The sequence below is a fragment of the Semicossyphus pulcher genome, unplaced genomic scaffold (assembly GCF_022749685.1).
Source record: "Semicossyphus pulcher isolate SPU_LCO1_2020_fin unplaced genomic scaffold, fSemPul1.0.p SCAF_15, whole genome shotgun sequence".
Classification (NCBI taxonomy): Eukaryota; Metazoa; Chordata; class Actinopteri; order Labriformes; family Labridae; genus Semicossyphus; species Semicossyphus pulcher.
The window spans coordinates 8,365,914-8,392,508 of record NW_027211659.1 but is presented as its reverse complement, the minus strand read 5'-3'; the positions used below and the strand labels follow the sequence as shown (position 1 = coordinate 8,392,508).

Below are 26,595 nucleotides of genomic sequence, written 5' to 3'. Positions count from 1 at the left end.
AAGCGAGGAAAATCAACCGGAGCCGACCGCGGACGTCACACATGCAACACTGATATCTGGCAAATTTGCTCCCGCGATTACCGTTTATCACCATAGGTGCCGCCAAAGAGACCGAAACTGAGATCTTCGAGATTACAGCTTTAAAAAACTCATCCCTTTATCCCGAATCTTGTCGCCTAAAACTTCTCCCTTCTTCTCTGCGTCAGGTGATCCGTGCATTCACAGACTTCCTGGCCTTCATGGTCTTGTTTAATTACATCATCCCGGTGTCCATGTACGTGACGGTGGAGATGCAGAAGTTCCTCGGCTCCTATTTCATCACGTGGGACGAGGAAATGTTCGACGAGGAGCTGGGAGAGGGGGCTCAGGTTAACACATCCGACCTGAATGAAGAGCTGGGACAGGTACATGAGCACACACACACACGCACATGCTCACATTGAACTATTTGCAGACATGCCCTTACCTCACCCTCTCTCCTCCTTCTCTCCAAGGTGGAGTATGTGTTTACTGATAAGACCGGCACTCTGACAGAGAACAACATGGAGTTTATTGAGTGCTGTGTCGATGGGAACGTCTACATCCCACATGCCATCTGCAACGGCCAAATCCTCAGCGCAGCCTCCAGTATAGACATGATTGATTCTTCACCTGGAGGATACAGGAGAGTAAGTGTGTGTGTTTGACAAAGTAAACAGGCTGCTAAATCCGGCTTGAATAGACTCTTGGCTGTACGAGCTCTGCCAGGAATAGAGACAGAGACCGGGAAAGTTCTGAACCATACCTGCAGATTAGCATGTCACATTTTCCGGCAGGCGGCTTGTTAAAGTAATTACCTCTGACATTTTGATATGAACAAATGTCTGTTTTGCTTATTTCCACTGCTGATAAACACAGTGGGATTACAGCCTATTTACAGATCATGAGAACTTTGGCATTTTCTTTTCTGTCACCCCTGAGTGTTTGCTGTGTCTTATGAGGGGAAAAGGTCCTCTGGTACAAAGAAAAGTGGCAGTGAAAGCGTCGTTTCTGGCAGTTGGGACAGTCATTTGTGAGATTTAATAAAGGAAAATAGTAGTCAGCATATTTATACCACAAATGACCAGAGAGAGAGAGAGAGAGAGAGAGGAGCGAACCCTGCCAGGCAGAACATCTTAGAAAAAAGAGATTTCAGGGATATGCTTTTTTATTGCTGTGTAATTCTGGGAGTTAAAATACCACAGCAATAGGATTAAAAAAAAGTAGCACCAAAAGTATCAAGATGGTTTTTTTTAATCTTGTCTTTGTGTCTCTGCAGGAACACGAGGATCTATTTTTCCGGGCGCTGTGTCTGTGTCACACGGTGCAGGTGAAGGAGGAGGAGACGGTGGATGGTATCAAGAGGGGCATCCACCAGGGCCGGCCCACCTCCTTCTACATCTCCTCCTCGCCGGACGAGGTGGCTTTGGTGGAGGGGATGAAAAGGTAAACTGGACATTACTCATTATATTTCAGAAGATTGTATTTTTAAATACAAAAAGGTCCGACTTTCATTTTCAATTTGAGGTTGTTTGCTTTCATGTCAGATGAGAACTGTAGCGCTTTATATCTAAAACCAATAATTTAATTTATAACAATAATATTAGGGGAGAAGTACGGTAGCCCTTAGCGGACATGCATCCATACTAGAGATAGGCCGATACCGATTATTAGTAGTCAAGGAGGCCGATAACCGATATTTGGAGCCGATATTCATTTGCAGTAAAAGTGAAAATATTGGCGTCAAAATTTTGAATAATATAAACTCCAACACTTAACTTTGTTTAAATGCCTTTAAGCATATGTTTATCAAACAAACAAACAAAAAGCGCAGGGAGTTCCCAGGGTCAATAGCCCTAACCCTTATAAAGCTAACTGAAAATGTAAATAAATAAATAAATAACTTCCTAAAGTTTTATTAAACTGCACTCTTATCGGCCATCGGATAAAAAAATAAATACATTTAAAAAAAACAAAAAACAAAAAAAAGCCGATGCCGATATGCGTCAAAATGCCGAATATCGGTGCCGATAATCGGCCCGGCCGATAATTGGTCGATCCCTAATCCATACATTTTATGTACTCTGCTACTCTGTCATTTTCTTGAGATCTTGACTTATTTTTCTTGTTATCTCAGAAAAACTAAGCTGGTTTTCCCATTATAAAGGATTAATTTATGTCATTATCTCAAGATAACAAAGATGGCGTTCGCATAATGTTACGCCCCAGCCTAAGGCGGACCTATGGGGCTAACAACGATCCACAATCCGACCCCAAAATAACCACGTGAAACACCTTAAAACACTCAAAACAAAGGGATTTATCAAAGGATAAGCAAACAATCAAAACATTAACTAAAGTTGACTGAAAATCGACCAAAACACAACAAGACAAAATCCCCGCTAAGAGGCAGAACCACAGCAGTCCAGAAGCCTCTCCTTCAGATGTCATGTCTGGGGTTTTTAAGCAGCTAAGACCAGGGGAACCTCGTTCAGCAACGGGTTAATTTTCCGGTGATCTAGAAAACAAAACAACAGGCTGGTCACTGTGTTATCACAAACCAGGACATGCCATGCTGCCATTGCCCGTACTAATGAGCTTACTTAAAGTCGAGCTGAAACGGCATTTCGAGAGTATCTAGCTTCCGTATCGTGACGTATTTCCGAGTGAAACAGGACGTGCAGGCGGGACATATCATTAGAGGGATTTGATTTGAGCGTTGAGAAGTGGGCGTAGACAGACGTTCTCCACAGCGCAGTAGCTAGCTAACTGACCGAGCGTTCTTGGTGCGCTGCGGCTAAATGTTGCAGATTGATTGGTTGAAATTGTTTGGTGCTAACTTACGTAAGCACGCGGGAAATTTAGTTTTACCGGAAGAAAAAATGATCGGATTTTGATATAAGAATAATTGATTTTCTGTATTTTTTTGGGCCTATATTGTCAAATAGATGCACAATATTACCGGGGATGTGATCTAAAAGGATTAAAATTACATTTTTAATTTCACCTCGACAAGCCTGTTTATATGTTTGTTTTGTGCTTTTGCTGCTCTGGTGATACGAGTTATGATCATGTGACGTTGCGCTGGTGCAACGTTGTTATCTCGAGATAACAAGATAAAGAAGTCGAGATCTCATGAAAACGACCAGAAATGACTCGTTTTACAGGAAAACTGAGTGAATAAAAAGTATGGATGCATGTCCGCTTTGGGCTTCCGTAGAAAAGTATGAATCAAACCTTGATGAATCTTTTTACTTGACATCGAGTTGTAAACCCTTTACAGACGAGCATCGTTTGAAATCACGCACAAAAACAACCTGATATCTTTCCTGCTAATGTTCTGCTGCTGTGCCACCCGTTATGTTGGCACAGCAGCTTGTTGTGAAGGGGTGCTGCCAAAATGTGGGGTCTGCAAACAAAACAGCTGAACCGGGCTGAACCAGGCGTTCCTGCAAAGCAATGCAGCGTCATGCAACAACACAATCCAATTCCTGCATGCTTTCAAACATTAACGCTGAATTTCTTTTTTATGTAAACACTTTCCAGAGTTTGAACATGCCGTGACGTACAATTATAACCCCTAACGCAGTGTTTGTACTACCTTTTAAGGGCATGCATTTAAGTAGTTTTCACAGTGGATTTCGCCCATTAGACACAGACTTTTTTAATAACCCAGTGTTACTGCTTAAGCCGTAGAAACATGTAAGGCACATGGTCCAACATGCCAAATCACAGGGTGTTACTTTCACAAGTTGCTTTCACAGATGTGAGCTTCTGTAGTAAGTGTATCTGACGCGGTGCTCAGGTTACACCAAAAGCGTCAGAACACCTTCAGCCTTTCCAAGTGTGATGCAAGTGAGTAAAACTGTATATGGATCCTCTCTGTCAGACCTAAACACACCCTCTTTGTTGCTCTCTTGTTGCCAGGCTGGGCTACACCTATCTGAGGCTGAGGGACAACTACATGGAGATCCTCAACAAAGACGATGAGATTGAAAGGTTGGTCTGTTGCGGTTACACCACAGGGGATAGATGGGAGTAATTCAGCTGATGGAGTTGTGGTTATACATCCGCTGCCTGCAGAGAAACCGCTCTCAGATTGTATTTCATTTTCAGTCCACTAAAAAAAAAAAAAACCCACAGAAGAGTGGGCAGCAGCAGGTTGTTTTTAGAAACTGCTCGATCAGATCAAAATGCTCTGACTGATCTGTGAGAATGAAAGGCAGCGAGAATCCATTAGAGAGCGGGTCCGTGGAGAGGGTCTGATGTTTTGATCCGTGGGAAGTGTTCATGTAACCACCCTCTCTCTACATCACTCTCTGCAGTGGCCTGTCAATAGTGAGCTATTTTAGAGAGGCAGGGGAGCGGGAGAGGGGAAAGGGGCGGGAGGGGCAGTGCATCCAGTAGATTGGAGGGAAAGGGGAGGCGAAAGGTTGGAGAGCTTTTTCACACATGCTGTTTTTAACAGGGAATCTAAAGCGTCTGTTCCTTTACACAAACTACAGAGCGAGTCTCTAATGTGTCTCTGTTATAGATCCAAGCATGATCTACAGTAATAAGGGGATCATTTAGTTCAATGTGGATGCAACAAAACTGCAGAGGCACTTAATGCAAGTGACCTACTTTAGAGATTTAAGAACACATCCAGGAGAACCGTTAACCATCATTGTACTGCAGATGAATAAAAGGTTCTCACAAACAGGAACCCCCAAAACCCCTGATTACAAACTGCCATTGTGCTTGCTGTTCTTGATATTACATTACGCAGTCCTTCCAGGAAGTTGAAATGTTGCGTTCTGGCGAATTCACGCAAATTCAACCAATTGTCTCAACTTTTCCGCAAATTTGACCGACCGTCCTGTTTCCCTTACGTCACCAAACTCGCCTCTTTGACGTTCTAAATATGTGTTTGCTGTGAAGCAGACAGCTGATCTCTCTTTCATGAGCATCACAATCCGACCTCGCACTACAGTGTCTTTAAGGAGACTCTTTACAGTGAATCCATAATAATACATCCAATACTCGATGTCTTCTTGTGGTCATTTAGTCCTGTTTCTGTGCTGAAACTTAACAGTCCACTTTCAAATAGTCATTATACAGTCAGATAGTAATCTCCCTGTTCTCTCATCAATAGGTTTATACTGCTGCAGCAGCCGAAGTAACGATTAGAGCAAAGTAAATGTAATAAATAATGTGTAAATTTGCACATTTGCACATGTGGATAGCATTTCATGCTAAGTGACTTTAGTATCGTTCAGTTATTACTCATTTTATTCGGCGTCTTGTCCCAGAAATCGACCGAAAGTGATGTCAGAAGACAAACAGCTCGTCCAGCCAATAGTTGGCTTTGTCACAGTGGATGTGTTATTGATTTAAACTGAAAAAAATGCCTGAAAACATGGCAACTTGCATTGCAACTTTTGTTTTTTTTTAAAGATTATTTTTTTGGCCTTTGGCTTTATTACAGCTGAAGATAGACAGGAAATGTTGGGAGTAGAGAGTGGGGGATTACATGCACCAAATGATCGGCAGACCAGGAGTCGAACCTGCGATCAGTGCAACGAGGACTGTAGCCTCTGTACATGGGGTACCTGCTCTACCGACTAAGCTAAACAGCGCCCCGCAAGTTTTTTAAAAAGTGCATCAGATCAGGCGTTTTTGGCCACAACAATCACTGCGTGAAATCCTGGAGGGACTGATGACCTACAGTTGTGTCTGTAATATTTACGGAGCAGACTTTTACACAGAGAGACGCATGAACAAAACATTGAGAGGGTGCGTATTTGTTTAAAAAGCATAATCTGCAAGGAGAACTGAGACTTGTAAGACTTTAGAATAACCCCACTAAAGGAGATTAATTACATCTTAGCAGAGATCGCCCCTTTCATGTCATAACTGTCTCTGTTTCAGGTTCAAGCTGCTCCATGTTCTGAACTTCGACTCTGTCAGGAGGAGAATGAGCGTCATCGTCAAGTCAAGCTCGGGTAAGTTAAACTCAGACACTCAGTGACACGTTTTAGTTTCGTCATCGATGACTGGTGTTTGAAATGTGTTTTGTTCTTGTGTGTGTTCGTGGGGTCTCAGGAGAATACCTGCTGTTCTGTAAGGGGGCAGACTCATCCATTTTTCCTCGGGTGGTGTCGGGGAAGGTGGAGCAGGTGAAGGCCCGGGTGGAGCAGAATGCTGTCGTAAGTGACTGTTACATATGCTGTATATATAATGAGTTTGGTGATACTTTTGTGCCAAGCTAGTTATGTTCAAATGTAAGTTTAATCAGCGTGATCTGCCCAGTGACAGTACCTTTATGAAATGAAAGCTCACAGTATAAATTAAATTGATTTTAATAACTTTGTAATTAAAATTTTATATTATGTTTTTAAGTTTGTTGGGGTGACTCAAAACATCTGTCCAGTTACTACGGATGAAAAATGTTCCTGCATGTGCACCCTGTTAAATAAATACGTATCCTACTTCCTGTTGACACACACAACCTCACGCCGTGTGTAGCCACTAAAAGTAAACACTCCAATGTACATTCGCTCTGTGAACAATCCCTTTATGTAGCCATAGTGTTAACCAGCACTGGGACGAGGTCCTGCTGATAATGGGAATACAGTTACTTATAAGTAGAGATAGACCGATATGGTTTTTTCAGGGCCGATACCGATACCGATTATTAGTAGTCAAGGAGGCCGATAACCGATATTTGAAGCCGATATTCATTTGCAGTAAAAGTGAAAATATTGGCGTCAAAATTTTGAATAATACAAACTCCAACACTTAACTTTGTTTAAATGCCTTTAAGCATATGCATCAGAGCCAAAATAACCCAGTTTTAAATTGATCTCTTATCGGCTGTCGGATAAAAAATTAATAAATAAATAAAAAAATTTGAAGAAAAAAAATAATTAAAAAAAAAATGGCTGATGCCGATATGTGTATATCCCACCGACATTATCTGTGATGTCTGCTTGTTTACTTGCATCTGACACAGACTCTGTTGTGCAACGGTCAGTCCTCTGTGTGCTCTGGTGAAGGGCTGCACTAAAGTGATAACAGGCGGACTTTTCCTGTTGATAAGTGATAGAAAACGAGAAACTGGCGAGTTTTTGTTTTGCACCAAGCAACGATAAAGTAGCAGCTTAACGTGTTTCACTTAATTTGCGTCACTATCGCACGTCAATTGCACATGCGCACATCGCGATTGTTAAACAATATAGACTAAGACTTAGACTCAACTTTATTGATCCCTTTGGGATGACTCCCTCTGGGAAATTCAGTCTAATATATCGTGCAGCCCCTCATATCAGCTGCTTAATATTAAAACAATCTGTTTTATATTAACACTAGACTGATTGTTTTACCTGCAGATATCATCACCCAGCTCTGGAGCTCCTCTCAGCTCTACGTAGCATTTTAGCGTCTTTCAGCTGCTTGTTTTGGGTTTTATGGGCTACAGCTTTTTTGTAGCTTAGCATGTAACAATCCACAGACAGGGTTAGCAACTTGCTGGTTAGCATAGTCGAACATTCAGCAGCTAAAAGGAGCAGCTCAGTATCGTAAAAGGAGAAGGACTTCACCTTTGTCAGGTGTCCAGAAACAGGAATCCTTCTGAATGCTAATGTTGCTGTGCGCCTGCAGGATGAGTAAATATTTGCCCCCACATTCACTACAAAAACTTTATAAGGTGATAACATGTCAGTGTGGTTTTTACAGCTTGTTACTCTGCTCTTAAGTAGCCAAAAAAATAATTTAATACCCCGTTAAGCCGAACAGTGTGAGTTTTGACCTTTTAAAACCCATTTTGGCGCACAGCAAGCTCTCATTTATGTCACATAGCAGCTACAAGAGCTAAACATGAAACCCTCTCCTCTTTCATCAAACGCAGGAGGGGCTGCGGACTCTGTGTGTGGCGTATCGACGGCTGTCGGAGTCCGAGTACGAGGAGGTTTGTCATCACCTGAACGAAGCCAAGCTGGCCCTGCAGGACAGGGAGCAGAGGCTCGCGCAGGCCTATGACATCATCGAGAGGGACTTTGTGCTGCTGGGCGCTACGGCAGTGGAGGACAGGTTGGTGCTCATGCAGAGAGGGGGAGAGAGAGAGAGAGAGAGAGAGAGGGAGAAGCTTTTTAAAAACAGAGCAGCAGCAGGGGACAGAAGGGGAGATTAATGAGTCATGAAGTCGCCTTCAAAGTCTTGTAATGACTCATGAGGGCAGAGAAGATGCAGTCTGAGCTCTGATAGGTGACTTACTCCTTCACTGCTGTGTCTCCGTTTTATTTTCTGCTCTGCTAATATATTCACTGTTCCTGCTCCAACAAGGTAGACTTAAGTATTGATCTCTAAAGGTAGTTTTCCCTTACTGATCGATCTGCTGCCTGGCAGTTTGACTCCCTAGTAGATAAACTGGTGATGGGCAGGGACAGGGGTGGTCGTGCATTGATAAGTTGTCACCCGTTGGTAATTGATTGATTGAAGTTTTGACGGACGCTTTTACCAGACCCAGTGGAGGCTGAAACACTTATTGACTTATTGACGCGCAGGCTCCAGGAGAAAGCTGCAGACACCATCGAGTCGCTGCACAAAGCCGGGATGAAAGTTTGGGTCCTGACGGGGGACAAGATGGAGACGGCGGCCGCTACCTGCTACGCCAGCAAGCTGTTCCGCCGCAGCACCCAGATCCTGGAGCTGACCAAGAAACGCACGGAGGAGCAGAGTCTGCACGACGTTCTCTTTGAGCTGAACCGGACTGTTCTCAGACAACGCTCCATTTCTGGGTATGAGATCATGCATGTGTAATATAAGGCCTGCAACTATTTCCCAATTAAACAGCGTCAGAATATCGTGAAAAATCGCGTCAGGGTGACATCCTTCAAAGTTTTGTTTTGTCCAACCAGCATTTACTTAAATATAGGAAAAGAAAAGGCAACAAACAAGAAGCTGACATCATCACTTTTTTGACATTTTTTCTTTAAAAATGACCCAAAACAACTTTTGCTGATTCAGTTCTGTGAAAAAAAGCTGATTGCTCTGTGAACTTTTGTTCCAGGTTGTCAGTAGACTGCCTCGATTTCGGTCTGATCATAGACGGGGCCACTCTGTCAGCAGTTCTGAAGACCAACCAGGAAGGTGCCGGGTCTGGAAACTACAGAGAGATCTTTCTGGAGATCTGTCGCAACTGTAGCGCCGTGCTCTGCTGTCGCATGGCACCGCTGCAGAAAGCACAGGTGAGAGACCTGCGTTTAACTCTGCCAATATCCTCAGCATGTGTACACATACAAGGAATTTGACTCCGGTCTACAAGGCTCTCAATGTTCAGACAACAATACACAATAAAGCAATAAGGCAATGGGAAGGTAGTGCGGTGATAAGCGATGAATAGCAGCTATGACTTCATATACACATAAGGTAGATGGTGCAGTGAAAAAAATACACAGTATGTACAGGTGCATTGTTTTGTGTTTATACAGTGCAATGTTCAGGCACACTCCTGAAGGACATCAGTGGCAGTGACTGTACTGTGTTTTTTGTTTCTGCAGATCGTGAAGCTAATAAAAGCCTCCAAGGAGCACCCCATAACACTTGCCATCGGCGATGGCGCCAACGATGTCAGCATGATCTTGGAAGCACATGTGGGCATTGGTGAGCTCATTTTACCGCCATAATAACTGGCTTTGATACATCATCTGTTATTATAGACAGGGTGCTGTATATTAAAGCACAAGTTAATTTAAAGCCTTATTAAAAGTATTAAAGAGTAATACAGGTCAAGTGATTTTCATTTATTTATGTTTTATTTATTTATTTTACAAAACAACACGTAATGTAAACAAACATTGTTGGTTATTGGTCCTTTAAATCTGTTTGAGATCAGTTGTGACAGATTTGTTTAACATTTGTCAGTACAGTTATATGATCATAACAGTAGATTATATATTATAGAAAACCTTATTTGAAATTGATCAATTATAAATAATAAATATGCAATGAAAAATGATTAAACGTAAATTAAAAGTCACAAATACAGCCAATAAAACACGGATGCACTAAACTTACTTTTGCTTTTCTAACAAAATATCAAGTCATACAATATTTGTATGATAAGCCAATATTCTCTCACATGCATCTTGTATGTTAGTTGAACTCTATTAGTTACAGAAGCCTTAAGCGGACATGCGTCCATACATTATATTTACTACTTTTACTTTTTACGTCTAAGGTAGAATTTTCCTGATTCAGGCTTTAGACCCCTGGCAGTCGGTCGTAAATCCCACTGTATGTTTGAATAAGATTTGTACCATTTGCTGCGTTGCCTTCGAGTTATCTGTTAATGTGGACTGAGTGGCTCCATGCCCATATTTTGGCTCCAAAGTTCCCCTCCCTACACTTATTTTCGTCTCTCTGCCTTTTGAGGCTGCACGTCTTACTTGTTTTTAAGATTGCTTATTATAACGATAATCATAACTCGTATCCCCAGAGTTTCAGAAGCACAAAACAAACATAAACAGGTTTAACCTCATTAGTGTGGGCAGTGGCAGCATGGCACGGCCTGGTCTGTAATCGCACAGTGACCAGCCTGTTGTTCTGTTTTCTAGATTGTCTGAAAATGATCCCGTAATCATGAATAAACAAACTTTGTTATCTCTCAAGAAAACAACCGGAAATAACTCATTACCACGGGAAAATGGAGTAAATAAAACGTAGGGATGCATGTCCGCTAAGGGCTTCTGTAATTAGTCTCTTTACAAAGATTCATGTTGTTTTAACCTCCTCTCTTCCTGTTAAGATGATATGTAACCAAACCTCTTTCCTTATTAAGGCATCATGGGTAAAGAAGGCCGACAGGCAGCAAGGAACAGCGACTACGCCATCCCAAAGTTCAAGCACCTGAAGAAGATGCTCCTCGTTCACGGCCACTATTATTACATCCGAATCGCTGAACTTGTTCAGTACTTCTTCTACAAGGTAAAAGACGAATGCCTTCCTCTGTCCTCCGCCGTCTCACACGTTTTAATCACTTTATCGTAATTCCCAGTGAGACACTGAGTTACAAAGAACCAGATTCTGCAGCGACTCTGACAGATTACCGGATTCATGAATCCCTGGTGTAACATTCTCTGCTGGATTCACGGTTACGATGATCAGTGTGGGCGGCTTCCACAGCGAGCGGTGCCCTGCCAACTGATTCATTTTTTCCTTTTGGCAGGCCAGCTCTGTGCGGCCCACTCAGTCAGCTTATAGCGCACAAGCTGTGCATAAACAGAAATGTGTAGATAGTAGCATTTTTAGATTCTTTAAATCTCTTTTGGTGTTCTTGTCACAAGCTCATCACTTTCTCTGTTTGTTGTTTCCTTCTTTTAAATCTCTCCAGAATGTATGCTTCATCTTCCCTCAGTTCCTCTATCAGTTCTTCTGCGGGTTCTCCCAGCAGGTAAGTGCTAATCATGCCCTCATGTTATTCACTAAACCAACTTCATAAAGTAGTTAATGCTTTTAAGCTTTTAATTTAAAAGCTGCAATAATATGTGACAGTGGATCAATTTCTGATGTGAAAGATGTTGCACGTTCAGCTTTGTTCTGTTTACCTTGGTTTTATTACAGTAAAATCCAGAATATAAGTCACACTGGAGTATTAGACGCAGTCTGTTTTGGGGGTACCAGAGGGAAAAGGGTTTTCTACAGCTGTCAACACTATTTAAATGTATTTTATTTGAAACACATTGAAAAACACACACAAATTACAGCCTATCATCTGTTTTCGCCATGTTGAGTCCTGCTGTCTACCAGTGCCATAGTTGAGCTACGGTAACGTTGATTGTTGTGAGGGTGCTGGCTGCACTGGCGATCATGACGTCGCATGTCCGTGACTAAGCTTTAGCTAGATTATAGCACCATCGTTTGGGTAAAACACAGTAAAATACCTCTGTCTGCATTTTATACGGGTATATTAGTCGCACCAGTATGTAGGAAGCAGCCCAGTTTTTACATGAAAAAAAAAAAGCATTAAAGTGCATCTTATACACCGAATTTTACGATATTTGGCCCAAAAAAGTCTGAGCAGACCTGTTTTAATAAACTCACATCGTAGTACCTGCCCCGCACCAATTTCTGACAGACGATGGTCACAACTTGCAGGACATTTAGCAGCTAAAGTTGGTGGAGACCAAAACAGAGCGAGAAAGGATCCTGAATATTCGACCATTGTCAAATAGCCAGAACCACAAATACAGTTAATGTTTCTGTATTTGAAATTCGGATAATATTTGAGGAGGAATTCATGATAACTTTATAAGAAGGTAGTTTGTCTTTGAAGCTTGTTCTGCTGCCCCCTGGTGGCCAAAACACCCAATTAATGTAGATTCAAATTGAAGGTGTTTGACGCTGTCTGTTTTATCTTTGCCCCTCTGCAGCCGCTGTACGACACCGCCTACTTGACGTTGTACAACATCAGCTTCACCTCACTCCCCATCCTCCTCTACAGCCTGGTTGAGAAGCACGTCACCATGGAGACACTGAAGAGGGATCCCTCCCTGTACAGGTGAGGTTGAACACAATATCGGAGCAGTTTTTGCGGCTACAATTTTTGCTGTTGTTGCTCATGTGTTCTCTTTTTTCTGCCCGTCTTTCTCAGGGACATCGCAAAGAACTCCCTCCTCCGCTGGCCTGTCTTCCTGTACTGGACGTGCCTCGGTGTGTTTGACGCTGTTATCTTCTTCTTTGGTGCCTACTTTCTGTTTGACAACACCACCTTCACCAGCAACGGCCAGGTGAGCCTCTGCCTCTGTGTCGACATTATTTAAACAGAGTGGACGTAGGAAAAGTTAATGGCCATTTGTGGGGTGTTTGAGGTGTCCTTCAGGGAAATTAAAAAAAGGATAATGGACACAAAGTAGGTTATTTCTTTAAAAGCACTCATCCATCTCCATTGGATTGTCATGAAAGAGGAGCTAAGTGTTACTTTGTGGTCATGTTTTGTCATTATAGATCTGTAACAGTAAGGTTTCTGTCCCAGGCCCCCCTGTAGGTCAGCAACATTGGATCTCCATTCATATCGACAACGCAATAGCATCTTTCTCTGTATTGTTAATTTGTATCATGTCAACTGTTTTTGATTGCCTTTGGTCCTGTTTTTTAAGTTGAAACATCCTGAAATTCATTTTACCCTTTGTCCTGATTCTTTTCTCTTTTCTTCCCCCTCCTTCTCTCTGCTTCCTCTCTCTTTATTTTGCTTCTTTTTCTTCCTCTTCCCCCTCTTCTTCCTCTTCTTCTTCTTCGTCCTCAGCTTATGACCACCAACACACAGATGGTAAGCCTGTCTCCCTCCCTGTCAGCTCTCTCTGTCTTTCACGCTTTTTTAGTTCCTGTCGTACCGTTTAAGCTTTCAGTTTGACCGTTTCATCCAGTTTCATCCCTCCTCACTTCACATCATCCATGCACTTTCATTTGAATGTGTAGTTTTCCCAGTGCTCCATTATTCCCCCTAATCTCTGTAAAGCCCTGAATCTTGCACAGAACCTGATCCTAACAAACCCACTGACATGGTAGAAACCTTAGATGCTCCCCCACATTCTCCCTGTGTTTCCTTGTGGTAGTCAGTAGAGTAATGCTAGTATGTGCTATAGATTAAGATCCAACATCTGTTTGTTGTTCTGTCCTGTTTGTGCATTTGTCTGTGTGTGTATTTGTATGTCCATGTTAATGTGTGGGGTGGGTTTTATTTTCACTGCTCCAGCATCCAGAGGTTAGCTGGAATGTTCTCATCCTGTACTCTTTGTAGAGATGCTCCAATACCATTAATCCCTTCTGATACTGATACCACTACCCTGACTTGACTATTAGTGGATACCTAGTACCCCATCGATACCATTGTGATGAAAAAATCACTTTAATGGGGGGTAAAACAACAAACGTATTAATGCTGTCAAAATTAGCCAACAATGACGTTCGATTACTCCTAAAAAAACCCCACAGTGGTTCGAACTATTCGAATATTCTGTGCAATATTTCCACAAGAGGACATACCAATACAACGAGAGACAAACTTACTTGCAAAGATAAATGTATTTAAACGTAAACAAGCCTTTTAAAAGATCAACATCTTCTTACACCTTGCAAAATAAACAAATATAATCATAAGGTTACGGTAGAACGGACATTCAGCGACCCGTTCGAGCTGTGCTGCGACAGGCATATTTATTTTAACACAAACGTGTCTTTTAAAAATATTAATATACCTACACCTGTCTGTTATGCTGCGCGTGAGAATCTCTCTCTGTCTCCGGTCGGGCTGGGATTTTAATTCTCCGCCATAATTACACGCCACACGGTTGTTGTATTAATTCGTTTTAGCTAAAGTTAATGATTAACGTTTAAAGTAACGTTGTGACGCATTCAAAGATGCTCCGTGACCAAGAGAGTGCACGCGAGGACACATGCGAGAACACGCGAGAGTTCGCGAGACAGCCGCGGTAGCGCTGATTTTTTTCCATTTAAGAATATTTAGAATATTCGTTGACAGTCCGAAAGAGTATAAACGCCTGCACTACTCTGTTGTTTTTTATCAACACCTGATAATTTACCTGTAAACTGTTGTTCTTTGCCGCTCTAAAACAGTAACGGCTCGTGGCAGCCATGATGTATAATTGCTGTAGGTAGGGAAGAAAAAATTGATCTTTTGGGGGGCTAATAAATCATGGTATCGGTTTGGGGCATTCATTGGCATATTAGCCGATGGGCGATACTGTTTTTTAGGCAGTAGTGAGACATTACAGTATCGGTATCAGAACACCTCAAACTCTTTGTGCACTTTGTGCAATAAATAAAATAAAGGTTCAAAATGAAAATTTTGTATGCATAAAGAAGAGGCTTAATGAATGAAGGAAGTCAAGCATAAATATAGAGCTTTGCAAAAAATGAAGAGACCACTCCAAATGTTCCTTAAATCAGCATCTCTCTCTACATGTCATGAGCAATTTAGATCTGAACCCCAGTGAAAACCTCCTGAATGTGATCGTGAGGAAGATGGACGGTCACAAGCCATCGAACAAAGAGTGGCCTAACATCACCCAACAGACTGGTGAAGAGCATGCTAAGATGCATGAACGCTGTGATTAAAAATCTGGTTATTCTACCAAATAAAGATGCCTGAACTCTTTCTGAGTTAAAACATTAGTATTCTGTTGTTTAAAGATGAACATGAACTTTCTTTACATTATTCGAGGTCGGAAAACATCTTTTTGTTCTTAACCAGTCGTCATTTTTTGCAAATAAAAGACCTAAATGAGAACATTTTATATGGAAGTAGGGAGAAATTTTGTTTACAATAAAACAAAAGTTCATTTTACAAAAACACTAACCTGTAAATATTAAAACCAGAGAAAAGCATATTTTTGCAGTGGTCTCTCATTCTTTCCGGAGCTGTAGATACACTGGTACCAACCAGCTATGGGTGATCTTGATCTGTCTCTACCTCCACCATCCTCCCTCTTTCATCATCTCCCTCCCAACTCCCATCACATCTGTTCAGTCCTGAAGTCTGCTTAAACCGTTCTAGGATTTCAGAAGGTAGCAAAAATGTAGGGACAAAGTCTAAATATTAGCCGTGTGTTGGCCTCAAAGCTACAAAGAAAGTCCTGTTGATCCTCCTCATATCTGCGCTGTAAAACCAAAGGATGCAGGGTTGTAGGGGTGTGTGACTGATGCAGCATCTAACCCTCCTCTTCCTCTCTTCCCCTCGCAGATGTTTGGGAACTGGACCTTTGGGACTCTCGTCTTCACTGTGCTGGTGTTCACTGTTACGCTCAAGGTGTGTGCGCAAATGTCACTCGTGTCTGTTGTGTTGCATAATCCCTGTGAGTTCATGACCACTGCACGTGCTCCTGATCGTATGTGTGGAGGAGCTTGAGGCACACACTGTTAAATAGCACGTTACATAAATGTATCGACTCCACTGGTCGCTCAGTAAACCCTGAAGGTAAAGGCATTGACTTCATTGACGGCTCGAGTGTTTACTATGTACATATTCTGTTTGTTTCAGCTTGCCTTGGACACACACCACTGGACCTGGATCAATCACTTTGTCATCTGGGGGTCACTACTTTTCTATGTTATTTTCTCTCTCCTCTGGGGAGGCATCATTTGGTAAGACATGCTTTGTTTTTCAAGCATGAATAACCCATTGCTGAAAAATTAAAGGGCCAGTTCGCCGATTTTCAACCTCAGTCTTATCGTGCTATTATTTCTGTGTTTCCTGTTGCGTCTCAGGCCCTTCCTGAACTACCAGAGGATGTACTACGTGTTCATGCAGATGCTGTCGAGCGGCCCGGCCTGGCTCAGCATCATCCTGCTCATTACGGTCAGCTTGCTGCCAGATGTCATTAAGAAGGTCCTCTGCAGGGCCGTATGTCCCACAGCCACCGAACGTGCACAGGTAAGACCTTTGCATAGACTCCACTGTAAAACTGAAGCTTTAAATTGTCTCTTAAAGGAAAGGCTTCTTGGACTTTTTAGGGATGCAGGTAGAAATAAAAAAACTCCAAAACTATTTGAGATAGAGAGTTTTTAACGTCTAAAATGAACATAATGTGACAAAAAAGGCTTTTTTATTCTTTCAAATGAGAGTTTTTGGCCCCTTTTTAAGTTATTTTCCCCTTTAGTGAACTCTGATGGTGATAACGAAATGCTTTGCTAAAAACATTAACAAATGACTAACTGATGCTAAAGAGAATTAACCTTTGACAGTACAGAACATTCAGAGTTCCCAGCTGAAATGACCTGATATAGTTAGCTGAATTCCCCCAAATCCTACCTGCTACTTTGACTGTAACAACGTGCTATGAATCATCCAGGGAGAACGTTAAGATCCCAAATAGCTTTGAGCAACAGTGTGATTTAGAAAGACTCCCTGTTCCCCACGGCTTAGCCTCACCTGCCTGCAAAGCAAACTTCACCATGAATGAAAAAATGAACGAAAGGTCTGACAGATTTCTTCCTCCTCTGCTTTTTTCTTCTCTTTTCTCCCTCCTCGCTGCATCCTAATGGACCACTATAATCCACATTCACACCACCCTCCACCTTTCTGCTCTTCTCCTACGTTTGTTTTCTTCTTCCCCCCCCTCTCCTCATCACCCTCATGTCTCGTCTCTCCTTTCTGCCCCCGTGCGTCTGCGACTCCGCCACTCTGCACTCGCTCGCTCTCTCCGGGTAACTGCAGTCCACTCGCCCGTGCCTTACTGTGGAGCCGTCCACCATCTTCATGCTTTCTCAGTCCTCCAGCAGAATGAGTTTCTGATTGGCCCAGAGAGACCAGAGAGGAGCAGGAAGAGGAGGTGACTCTCTCTTTTTAAGCCCTCGTCTGTATGCATGGTGGCATGTCTCAGTGTAAACTCCTCATCACCGTCTCAACACCTCCACTAATGTGAAACTAACATTTAGCACGCTATTAATAAGAGCGGTGACGCAGCGTTTGGTTGGAGAGCAAAGTTAGGACTTTATGGTTTCTTCTTCTGCACATTTTTCCTCATTTGTGAGGTCAACTTTTCCTTTTTATATTTTCTGTCACATTTTTATTCACTGTTTAAGAAATGTCACTTTCATGCACTACACCATGTTTTTTGCATGTGTTCATCTCGTCACCTTTTTATGTACAATTGTCAGGAACTTATTAGAATATAAATCATCGATTTACAGAATTTCTTTCCTGTAAAACCAGTTTAATATTATTCTTTAATTGTTGAGCAGAGAGTGGTATTCAGTGATGTGAATTTTAAAGAAAAATCCAGCTCCACAGTGACAGCTTTTTTGTTTTTATAGTTTATTTATATGAAGAAGAAAAGGGACAATGCACATGAATCAACATTCAGACAAAATGTGATCCCGTTAGTTAGCCCAAAGACTAGTTTTCATCCGTAGTCCCTTCAATAAGCACAATAGTTTAAAATATACTAGTTTGTGATAAAAGCATACAATACAGACAATGTTAAAGTGCTAATCTCGAAGACTTTCATTAAAAAGTGAATGTCTGTTAATTCACTATCTATCGCCAAATGAGGTAACACAATGGTGATTGAGCCTATGGCCCACTGATGAAAGCCTTTATATTTGCAGTGTATACTGTTATTACAGACTGGGTGTCTATGGCGACCTTTGCAGAAAAAATCACACAGTTAGTGACGCACTTTCCATCTTCCAGCAGCGGTTAGTCTGCCATAGAGGGTAGGCGGAGCTAAGCGGCTGCTTTTCCGGTCTCCCCAAGTGTTGCGAGTAAACAGTAATCTACTATGGCTGAACAAACAAAGAAAAGATGGATGACTACAGATACAACTTCAACAATAAGTGAAAATCCAAAGAAGAAGAAACAAATTGGTCGTCAGATGAAGCAAACAGTCTAAAGAGGAAAGCGACCGTCAGCGAGGAAAATCAAGAGTTAGAACTACCGTTTATCGCCATAGGTGCCGCCAAAGAGAACGAAACTTCCGATTCACAGGTGACATTCAAACAGTTCAAGCAGTCAGTGTTGATATTTTGTTATCAACAAGCTTCTTGACATGACACTTAAAAGATGATAGTTTTTATATTGTTATCAAAGTAATCGGACTTTTGTTGGACTCAACAAAGCTTTTTAAGAGGTGCCCTTGGGCTCATAAAAACCTGAGCGTTTCTTCCTCTATTTATAGACTCAAATTGTTTGTGAAAACTCTCTTAACCTGCTGCCCCAATTTTTTGTCATCTCTAAACAAGACAAATGATTTGCAACTGCAAAAGTTGGGCTGGCAACCTCATTTTGCTGAAGATTAATGTAGTTGAAAAACTTATCTCCTGAATGTGTCCTTGTTTATGAGATTATAACTAGTCAGTGGTTACAACAGCTGTGGAGGCACCGAGTCCACACACGGAACTCAGCTGAAGTCATATTCTAAATTGGTCAGGGGTGTTAGCGAGCGGTTTTAAAGTAAACTGAACTGAACTGAACGTGTCCTCTCTGCACTTCAAGCCTGCTTAGTGGAATTCTTAGTGTGACGAAAACGGCAAAGCTCCAAAACAAAATCTGCTACACTTTGCAGGGCTAAACTAAACATGCTGAACATTGTTTCTTACTAAGTCACTAGAGAGCATCACCAATCCTTTACAGGAGCTATGAGGATGAGTAAAGTGTGTCTACTTGTCTAGTGTAGTTGTGGTCAGTGAAGTGAAAGCAGCTCAAACTCGACTTTGATTTATAAATAAATAGAAACACTCCTCTATGTATGTCAGGATACACAGCGTTTGAAGCGACTCCATGATCACCTCCTTTCCTTCACCGTCACCCACAGAAGTTAGGGACAGCGGGGGCCCTGGAGGTCTGTGTGGCCCCCGGCTCCTCTGGAGGCGGGGGAGACAATGAGAGGGACCCACTCCACCCTGATAGGACCTGTGAGGGAGACAGTGGAGACAAAGCTGCTAGGACCTATGACTCCATGATGTCACACAGCACCCCACCCAGCAAACCCTAGAGTACTACCCCCCTCCCTTGCCTAGGGTCACCATGGTAACAGCACACAGAGGGCGTTGACGGTGGGGAGTCGGGTTGTTAATGCCGCTGCCGTGATGCTTCCTGCTGCTCTGCTCTGCATGGGGCATGCTGTCGTGCCCGGGCTCAGGCTGGGGGGGGGGGGGGGGTGATAAACTGTGTCAACATGAGAAATTTACCTCCGTCAAACCTACTTTCAGGAATCACGAGCTCCAATTAATTCTGCAGAGCTGCATCCAAAGCATGCTGCGCTTCTGATTGCATGAGGGATTGGGAATTAACTTGATCTGTGTAGCGGCCAAATAAGAAATGTTATCCTCTTTTTTTATTAGAGCCAGGCTACTTAAAATCCATCGCCACCTGTCATATTGGCTTCAACAAGTAGTAGCAGGCCTGCTGTGACTCCCTTTGGTCCTAACTGTAGATAAAGATAGATGTGAAACTGAAGGTTCTGGGTCAGAGGAGGTTTAAGTGTGAAAAATGAGATGGCTGTCGGGTTTTTGAGGTTCATACAGATTCGATTGACATTGCATTAATAACTGAGGTCACATTTCATTAAGCCAGGTCAATAGCACGTTGCCTAATGCATTTCTGATGACACTGATGTGGAGAAATTGAAGTTAAAGGGCCAGTTTGCCGCTTTTCAACATCAGTCCTATCATGCTATTATGTGGAGCTAATGCCATTATGGTAGGGAACAAAATGCAATTTCGCTCTGTGCATTTAAAGGACACTATCCACTTCTCAAATGGGCCCTTGAAAAGCTCCGCCAGACTACGTAAAACAAGTTGTTTGGTGGAGGCCAAGGAGCTTGCTAAACTACACTTCCTCAATCTAGGACGCCTGCCTCCGATGTCATGCCTCGTTCAAAATCGTCGGGTTTGAAATGTAGACTGCAGACCCGATTTTTTAGACAATCCACTGGGATATTCTCATCGTATTTCAGATTCTGTACCGCTCTAGGCTGTTCCTTTCAGAGGGAGGGGCGAAATGCACGCTGGGTGTTGTAGGAATGTAGAATGGGCGAGACCACAAGCTGTTTGTACACCTTTCTCAAGTTCAAATATTACTGCTTCTATCGATAACAGAGAGCACCAGCTTTGACTGACAGTGGCTTTTTCCAGGAGCGAACTGCTCCTTTAAGTGTGAAAAATGAGACGACTCAGGTTTTTGAGGTTCATACAGATTCAATTAACTTTACATTAACAACTGAGGCCACATTTCATTAGGCTAGGTCAATAATAATGCATTACTGATGACACAGACAGAACTGATGTGGAAAAATCGAAGTTAAACAGGCGGCATGGCAAACTATTATCTTATAGCAGGACAGCTGATGACCTCTGGTGTTGGAAGATGGAATTGCAAGTGTGATTTTACATTACTAATTTCATGAGCATGCTTAATCTAACCGAATTTTCAGAGGGTTTGTCTTCATTAATCATTCAATTCTGTCCACTGTCCACACATGGATTCTTTATAAACATCTGGAGTTCTAAAGAAAATCTATGAAACCCTCTGACTATAACCCCGCTCTTTGATCTCATGCATCAAGCTGTCTCACATCTGATCTCATTAACAACTTCCCAGATGTGATCTGCATGGTGCAACTCTTTTGATTTCCTGTCCTACGTCTGTGTGTTGGATTTCCCTTTGATCACACATCCTCCGTCTCTCTGTAGGATCAGGAGAAGCTGTCTCGGGGTGGCGTGGCCGAGCTGACTCCGCTGTCCTCTCGTCGGTCCTGCAAAGGCACGAGCCCGGACTCCTCTCACCTCCACCTCAGCGCTGTGGAGATGCTGTCGCTCCGCACGTCTGATCCCCTTCCCCAGAAACTACTCGCCCACTTGGCCGAAGGGGGAGGGGCGGACTTGTGCTCCCTCAGCCCGTACGTGCTCCGTCTTTCAGGGGCGGGGTTCGCCTACTACGCTCCGGGGCCGGAGACCTCGGTGTGAACTATGTGTCTCACAGGCTGAAACATAAAGCTCTGCATCTCAAGAGTCAAAGGTTTATAGAGACAAACACCATCATCACCACGTGCATTCTCTGGGCTTCACCTGAGTGGACAACCCTTTAGATACTTTAGCACTGACGCCTCATCTTCACACCTTTCTGTTTGAGTGTAGTCCACGTCTTAGCCTCATTAAGTTCCTACCCAAACTCTTACTTGAAAAAGTCTAAGAACAAAAGGGGAACCATGTGCGAAGGTGCATCGTTTTCATGCACTGAGGAACTGTCCTGTTTCAACACGTCAAAAGTCGAACCTTTTTGTAGTCCTCGTCCTGATTTCTGTCTCACTTTCTTGCCTGTTCCTTCACTGTCCACGTCCTCTTCTTGTTTGTCTAAAACATTCATGTACAGTTTGTGGTCTGGCCAAGTAAGGGGCAGCCGTCAAGCTCCGCCCTTTAGGTGTGCGTGCGTGTGCATGTGCGCGAGTGTATGCATGATATTTGCCTGTTTCTGTATGTTTGTATGTGACACAACTTTGCCTTACAGGTAACCACACAGCAGCAGGCTAGGAGCCAAAGGAGAGAGGTGTAAACAGAAGTAGAAGTGGTGTATTACAAAGCCTTACACTCACACACACCCATCAGCTGAAAGGGAGAAACGGGGAAAATCTGACGAGGGATGTGCAGTATTCTAGCCGCCCTGCCTTAATTCATAAATGCTCATTTTTCGTGGGAATATAATGGGAGGAAGGGGAGAGTCATAGGGCATACATGTCTGGTACAGTGTGTCTATTATTCTCCTTCTTTCCCCTCACGATTGTGTCGACGTCTGTTTTTCTTATCTGCAAGTGTAGCATGTCGTATCTCTCTGCTGCATGATCTGTTCCTCTCTCTGTTCTTCCTTCATCCCAGACATCATTCATCATAAAAACCACACCATGACACCTTTTCCTCCTCGTCTGACAATGAGCACACTGTACCCTCTGCTGCCCCCGTGTGGCCGCGTAGGGTAACAGCAGCAGATGGAGATTTATAGTCTCTTTTTTTTAATTTATGGATGCTCTGAATGACTTGCTGTTCCTCTTTGTTGCATTGTGCTTGTGTGTTTGGTGCCATGCTCTGTGTTATGCAAAAAGTCAATGTAAGAATGTCATGTAACATTTTAAAGGTGGTGATACACGCGTCAACTTTTACATCAACATCAGCAGACAACGTCAATGTTCAATATTGACGGTACACTTTTACATTGAAAAAGGTCAACCTCCTCTGATCTGGAAATGCCAGATTAGCAGCGACCTCTTGTGGTCGACATACAGAATTACATGCTCCAATCCTAGCCAAATATGGTGTCATGTGATCTCTCTGGCTTGAAAAATGTTCTGAACAATGGCGGCCATCCACGCGCAGTGGACCGAGGAGAAGGAACTTATACTGCTAAAACATTACTCTGGTAATTGAATGTGTGGAGAACATCTGTCAGGTAAAAACAATTGAATATAAACTACAAACACGTTTAAGTTGTTTTTTGCCGTGAAATTTGTCAGTTAGCAGATTTGTATGAGATTGTTTGAGCTAGCTTAAACTGCGGTCGTACTTGGAGTTGCTATGGTAACGCCGTAGCTGTGACTGGAACGGAGGAGCACAGAGAGCCTCGTTGCCCACAGACCTGTTGCCCTGTGTCTCATCATGTTTGTTAATGTTTACATTATCTGTTGATGTAAAAGTTGATACGTGTATCACCACCTTAATAAGAGTTTTTTTCTATGTGTTGCATTAATCAACGTTGTTTTAAAGTTATTGATGGCAGTCACTGTTGATGTATGGATGTAACTTAAACTTTTGATATATATTGTAGAGAGAAGGGGGGGTTATATTATTATTTTATTATTGTTATAAGAGTCTGTTGTAAGTAGGAGGGAGACTTGAATTGGCGATGTCACAATCAAATCAATAGAATGTCGAACTGATTTGTCCATCTTGTCCTCCAGCTGAAGATTGTAGCTCATTATGGACGAACGTCTTTTCTGCATCTCTAACATCTGAACGTCCTGTTCGTCCAAAGCATATCTGTGGTGTTGCACAGCAAGTGACTGACTCGGGAAGTCTTTGAATGTCAGATTCTGAAGCAAGTTTATTTTCATACACACACCACCATCTGCCAACATGTAGAGATTTAGATGCAGGTTTGTTTCTTTTGGAGCACAGATATTTTATAAGTGTGGTTGGAGGTCTGGATTTGTCTTGTTTAGTTTTCACTCAAAGCCCTCCTCATGTTTTTGGACTTTGGGGCTCAACGTCCTGACCTCAGTAGATATATATAGAAAAGCCTTGGTGCTTGTTATGCAGTGTCCCACCTCACTGTGCTGTTGCCATACTGTATCCAGACATATTCCACTAGATTTCTACCACGACACAGCCGTCAGGTCTATTTTTCTTTCAAAATACATTTCTATATAGACACCAGTTTTTCACTACTCTTGTGTTGTCCATTTCTGAATATTTCTTTTGCTACTTTTGTATCCCAGAGAGAAGACTATATTTTAACTCTGTTAGAATGTGTGTTCAAGTTTATAACCAAAATGAGAGCAACATATACAATATATGATTCATTAGAGATTTACCAGTAGGTCTACACTACACTGCACTTTGTTCTACAACAGATCCCCGAAAAACAAGGTCTATCGTCCGTCGACTGGGGTTTATACGTGTTCACTCTTCCTCACAAGTTATTTTTCTAAGAATGTAGTGGGTGAGACATAAAAAAAAAAAAGTGACCAAATAACTTGACTAGGAATGGACTGTCTGTAAGCGTCAGCCTCTGTCTCAAAGTGGTTAATCGCACCAGCCTTCTTCTGCTGATCAGAATGTCAAACTGCTTTTTTTCTAAGTCCATCAGCAGGACAGCAGGTGCTCGTCACGTCATTCCTGAGCTTGGCAAAGGTCGGAAATGTCGACTTTTGTGCTCCGAGCGGCACGTTTCATATCATACCTTCAGTACAGCACTGTTTGTATTACTAAACAGGTTTTGAGAATTTCCTTTTTTTTTTGTTTTTTGGATAAAGATTTTAAAAGTTCACCTGTTGACTTTTTGCCAGCCTGTCTGTAGCAAACGAGGGCAAAGCACTGTATTGTCATTCTGCTTGTAATAAAGAAAGAGTGAAAACACCTGTCATTTGTTAATGGTGTATATTATTATTGATATATCAGTTATCTATACCTACAAGTTCTAACCTCCTCTATCATTTCAGACCCTGTCACTCCCTCCCCAGTCACCTGCCAGCAGACACCTGCCCGCATCCCTCCTAATCACTCACTCAGCAATCTCGGATCCCATCGGCTATAGTCTGAGACGATATAAAGCTTGTAGGGATACCGGTGAACGTGCTGTTCGATAAGCGATAAACGACTTCCCGTCAAGACTTCCTTTTCCGCGTGCCGCATTGTTACAGAAAGAGAGACCATTTTCTTGTGATTTACTCGTTATTAACAGGTCTTACCTTTGCCGAAATTTCAACATCAAGATGCAGATTTGTAAGAAGTAAAAATTCAAGTTTTGTCAGGTCTGTCCTCAAGAGGAGAAGAAAACTTTTAAAATGCTTGTTTGCTAAACTGAGGTCAGATCGATCTGATGCATTCGAGGAAGTCGGGAAATCAGAACGCTGAACGGCTTTCGTGACACAGCGTCAAGGGAATTTATCTCTAGTTAAATTTTTGATCTAGAACAGATTGTTAGCTGTTAGCATGCAGATGTCTGTTTAAAGAGATAAATGGGAAGCTAAATCGTCGTCAGATCACGCTGATGGGAGCCAGGATGTCATTACGGCGAATTACGATCCGCCTGCTTTTGCTCTCCTCACGGACTGTTTTTCCTGCATTCGCCGCAGCCTGTCGGTGCGTGATTGGGCAGTATAACTCTGACTACAAGCGTAGTTCAAATGGAATTATATAGAATCTGTAAATAGAGATTAGTCACTCAGTAAGAGGAGATTTGGAAAAATAATATTGTAAGCATCATAAATTAAATTCATAATAACTGGACAAAAAGCCCTAAACCTTCCTGGTTACAGATCGCTTTAGTAATTATTTTAAATGCATGGTTAGACAGAGACTTTTCACACTGGTCAAAAAACCTGCTAACACAGCTTTTTTGCTTAATGGGAAAGGTTACAATCGTCATTCAGACCCGGGTTTATTTTAGGCGTCCGCTTGTCCTACCTGGTTTGAGGCACCTACCTGTCCAACAGAAAGAAGGCCAACTCTGCATCACTCTTTCACCATGTTCGTCGGTCTGAATGGGGCCCAGCTGCTAATTTGAACCACTCCCACACTCACCTGTACGCTGTGATTGGCTCAGGGAACCACGACAGCGCCCCTCCTGAAAACGTCCCGTGCAAAGCAAAACAACAGAAAAGATGCAGAGGGAAGGGTCTCACAAGGGTCTGCACACACACTCACCAACACACATGTATAGAGGCCCATAAGTGATGATTTATATTATATTATATTTGTAAAAGTCTATATTTTATTTTTCTAGGAAAATCCTGTTTATTATACCTTTAACATAGATGGCTTCCTTGACACCTCTTTCAAACCAGCGGTCTTCTCTGGCCAGGATGTGAACCTTGCTGTCTTCAAAGGAGTTTCAGTTTTTAGCCTTTCAGATGAGAGGTGAAACGTCTAAAGTCCAGTTGCCTTTTGGATTAAAGGGATAGTTCAGTTTGTTTGAAGTGGGGTTGTATAATGTACTTATCAATAGTAAGTGTACAACGTACAGTAGATAACAGTCAGCACAGAACACGGAAGCTAAGCGAAGCACTGCTGCAGATGGGGTCACTTGTACCACGTAATTTAGCCACTTCAAAGAGTCCTACATAAAAACAAACGTCAGTTTAAGTGTACGCTGTATGCCCTTTCCCTTGGCACAATGTTTTACTCTGCACAATGGCCCTGTTTACCTACGCATGCAGCACACGGTATCTGATTGGCTGTTTGGGTCAGCGGTTTGTAGAAGAGACAACAAACAAAAGAAAATACAATATCATGGAAGCATTTCTCTGAAGAGGATTATGCAAAACCAACGCCGAATGATCCAGCTGGCCTCAGTTACAGTGCACACAAGTC

General features: G+C 42.5%; 1 protein-coding gene across 1 annotated transcript in view; it reads left to right on the top strand.

The window, feature by feature from the left end:
• LOC138592153 (phospholipid-transporting ATPase IH-like) overlaps positions 1 to 17,313 on the top strand; it is a 39,021-nt gene extending 21,708 nt beyond the window's left edge. The window contains exons 12-29 of the mRNA XM_069662820.1: positions 207 to 404; positions 495 to 668; positions 1,298 to 1,464; positions 3,946 to 4,017; positions 5,929 to 6,002; positions 6,103 to 6,206; positions 7,907 to 8,088; positions 8,562 to 8,795; positions 9,068 to 9,245; positions 9,558 to 9,660; positions 10,838 to 10,983; positions 11,390 to 11,449; positions 12,429 to 12,556; positions 12,650 to 12,785; positions 15,758 to 15,823; positions 16,055 to 16,158; positions 16,282 to 16,447; positions 17,231 to 17,313. Of these exons, the coding sequence (XP_069518921.1) occupies positions 207 to 404; positions 495 to 668; positions 1,298 to 1,464; positions 3,946 to 4,017; positions 5,929 to 6,002; positions 6,103 to 6,206; positions 7,907 to 8,088; positions 8,562 to 8,795; positions 9,068 to 9,245; positions 9,558 to 9,660; positions 10,838 to 10,983; positions 11,390 to 11,449; positions 12,429 to 12,556; positions 12,650 to 12,785; positions 15,758 to 15,823; positions 16,055 to 16,158; positions 16,282 to 16,447; positions 17,231 to 17,308 (2,370 nt within the window). The 3' untranslated portion in view covers positions 17,309 to 17,313. The remainder of the gene's footprint in view (positions 1 to 206; positions 405 to 494; positions 669 to 1,297; positions 1,465 to 3,945; positions 4,018 to 5,928; positions 6,003 to 6,102; positions 6,207 to 7,906; positions 8,089 to 8,561; positions 8,796 to 9,067; positions 9,246 to 9,557; positions 9,661 to 10,837; positions 10,984 to 11,389; positions 11,450 to 12,428; positions 12,557 to 12,649; positions 12,786 to 15,757; positions 15,824 to 16,054; positions 16,159 to 16,281; positions 16,448 to 17,230) is intronic.
• Positions 17,314 to 26,595: the final 9,282 nt, after the last annotated feature.